General features: G+C 33.2%; 1 protein-coding gene across 1 annotated transcript in view; it reads right to left on the reverse strand.

Moving 5' to 3' along the window:
• Positions 1-2,859, reverse strand: part of LOC106465938 (TRPM8 channel-associated factor homolog) — a 5,754-nt gene extending 2,895 nt beyond the window's left edge. Inside the window, exon 1 of the mRNA XM_022393899.1 lies at positions 2,761-2,859. Within this exon, the coding sequence (XP_022249607.1) occupies positions 2,761-2,859 (99 nt within the window). The remainder of the gene's footprint in view (positions 1-2,760) is intronic.
• Positions 2,860-3,306: the final 447 nt, after the last annotated feature.

Below are 3,306 nucleotides of genomic sequence, written 5' to 3' on the forward strand. Positions count from 1 at the left end.
ATACAAAGTAAATTCTTTTAATAAATATTAGTAAACGTCACGGTATTTCAATAACGTTGAAGGACTATAATACACAAAGTAAATTCTTTTAATAAATATTAGTAAACGACACGTTATTTCAACAACGTTGAAGAACTATAATATACAAAGTAAATTCTTTTAATAAATATTAGTAAACGACACGTTATTTCAACAACGTTGAAGGACTATAATATACAAAGTAAATTCTTTTAATAAATATTAGTAAACGACACGGTATTTCAATAACGTTGAAGGACTATAATATACAAAGTAAATTCTTATAATCAATCTATAGCTTCATATAAAATTCGGTCATGAAATACTCTTCTCATGTTAGTTAGTTTATAAATATTTTGAACTGATTGCGTTGTTAAAACTAAATTTGTTAGTTAAACCATTCAGGTCTTCCTTCAAAACAACCACTTCATAAAAAGATAATTCCAACAACGTAGTGCTCTTCTAAGGATAACTTTTAAATTACTTTTATATAAGTGAATGAACTTAACGTATCATAACGCCGTTTACTGTTCCTATGTGAAGCTGGAACTTTTCTAAGGAAGCGGATATTGAAATCGTGTGGGAAATTCAGACACGCGGTTCGCTCACTTGATTTCTGGCCTCTAAGCTCTTAGAATTTTTCTATAAAACTTCCATTTCCAAATAAATAACTGCTAAATCAAGAACATCATTTGAGATTTAATTCTGGAATGGGCGAAATCTTGTGGAAATCCAGAAGCCTCGGTAGCTTCTCTTGGAAGTTCTAAGATGTTTCTAAAGTGGAAATTAAAAATGTGACTTGTAGTTGTACACCAACTCAGTACTATATACTTCCTTTTGGGGGGAGGGGTTAACTGTCCCTCTTGCCTAACATAATACAATTAACGTGCTTACTGTATTTAATATATTTTCAAACTTCAAGGACACATGAGCTGAAGAGCTAAGTCTTGGGCTCTAAAGTTTAGATATAGACAAGCCTAATTTTTTAACTGACAACTAGAAGCAGCTATCCACTTGGTAATATTCGCCACCTAAGTGGATTCTGACATCTGAATAAAGCTTCTAACTGTTACGTTTAAATCTCATCTATAGCTGGAAATGTGCTGCGTGTTTAGCAGCATGTCGCAGGCTCAAACCATGGATCTATTGACCTTTAGCCTGGCACGTTAACTAATAGGCTACATCTGGCCCGATTTACTTGCAATATTTTTAGGATGTTTTTTTATAATATAAATTATTTATTTTCTACGTAATATTTAAAGTTAGTTTTGGTCACTTGCACGCAATAAAGTTCAGATCTCTCCCTAATAGTTTGTAATTTTTTGTACGTTTACTTAGTCATGCAACCCTCAAATATTTATGAACACAAACATTTCATGTTCTGTAACATAACTTCTGGTGTTTTATTAACAAAGTAAAATATTTACCTTTTTATTTGTATGAATCCTCGCTTCTCTGTGGTTGTCAGAACTTAATGCTGGACAAGTTACGTGTTTCTCATTTTTATGTTGGTTCGAGTGAAGAACGTAGTTGGACAAGCTGATAACATTTTAAATTAGTATATAACGTATTTTTGTCCCTGACATCAAATGAAACGATAATATTGTTACATGGTTTAATCTAGAATAAGTTATGTCATGTATTAAACAAATCAATCGTGTGTTTAGTTGGATAACCATGGCGACGTTACTCTAAATAACAACCAAACAAGTACTCTATTAGATAATGAATGTCATCCAGCTATTAAACTTCCTACAGTTTGTGTGTTGTTACATACAAAGCTCTGCGAACCGCGGGTATCGAAACACGATTTTTAGCGTTGTAAGCCCTCGGACTTACAGCTGAACCATCGTGGGGTGAGCTGTATTATGTGTTTAAAAGATGTATCTTCATCTCGAGCGGTGTTCACGGGAATGGCGGGAGGATATGCATGTGTTTCGTAGTAACGTTCAAAATGGCTGCCAAATTCGAACTGTTCGCCCGACATTTAAACTAAATCTGAGGAGATCCACCTCAGATTCTTTACTAAATTACATTGAAATTTATTAAACTAGCTCCTTATAACAACTTCAAGACACTAGTCAGACGGACATCTCTGATATATTGAATTTGAATTACCCAGAGGATTTAAATACATGCACAGAATGCGCATTTAATCTGTAACTCTATTTTACCTATACCTCCAAGAACATAAATAACAAGATTTTTAGTATGTGGGTGAATGAGGAAAGCTTATACAAGTCGACTTCTCAATATACTTCCTTTAAAAACGACAGGTGAAAACTTTATTAGAAATAACTTGACATGACGTTTTGGGACAACATGGGACCTATTGATCCATGTCGGTTCTTCCATCCTCTAAGCTAAACTGAAACTATTAATAAGTGGATTTAAAACAATCTTTAATCCAGTCCTTATCATTCATATACTTGTCAAGATTTCTCTTAAACTCATTTAAATTTACTGCCTGCATAACATCCGAAAGTAACCCATTCCAAAGGCCAACCACCCTGTTAGAAAAATGAAACTGTCTCAGCTGGAGATGAAACGGTAAATTTGTCAGAAAAAACATAGAATTCAAGAGTTTAGTAACAATTTGTCATAGATAACAGCCACAGGAACCTACCACTACATAAGTCGTTTTTTTTAATAGGTTAGGCGATGTCTAGTGCTTAGCTAGCCTTTATGCGGAATTGAAGGTCCAAGGTTCGAGCCGCGATATGTTGTGAACACGCTTTGTACTTTCAGTTGAGGGGCGTTATAGTCGTAACAGTCAACTCCAATATTAGGGACAGCTGTGCTTGAATCACAGAAAACTCTGACTTGGCCTTTTGGCCCCATTCTGTGCATAAGTAGTCGAATACATGGATTGATATCCTTATGTTTTATAAGCGGTATAAAACTTCATAATTTTTCATTGGTTTCTATAATACGCTCATTCTTATTATACCACAGCATTTGATGTCAGCTGGGAATTAATGCTTCAAACTACAATATATATTTATTTATGTGTAAAATATTCGTATGTACATATAAAACAAGTTATTTTTTATTTTTTTCGAAATACATAATAGTTTATGTTTATTTTAGATAAAAATTTAAATACTGTGACTTTTGAGGTAAGATAATGATATTTTAAATTGTCATTGTGTTAAAAAGATTGAGCTTTTTAAGCTTGTGAGAACAAGCTACTGATAATTCTACTTCGTCAAATTAAGATTTTTTTTAAAGACGCTGTGGTATGTTTCTGAACTATGATCAAAAAGACATTTAGCTCTGTTAAATCAA

This window comes from Limulus polyphemus, unplaced genomic scaffold (assembly GCF_000517525.1).
Source record: "Limulus polyphemus unplaced genomic scaffold, Limulus_polyphemus-2.1.2 Scaffold2099, whole genome shotgun sequence".
NCBI classification, from domain to species: domain Eukaryota; kingdom Metazoa; phylum Arthropoda; class Merostomata; order Xiphosura; family Limulidae; genus Limulus; species Limulus polyphemus.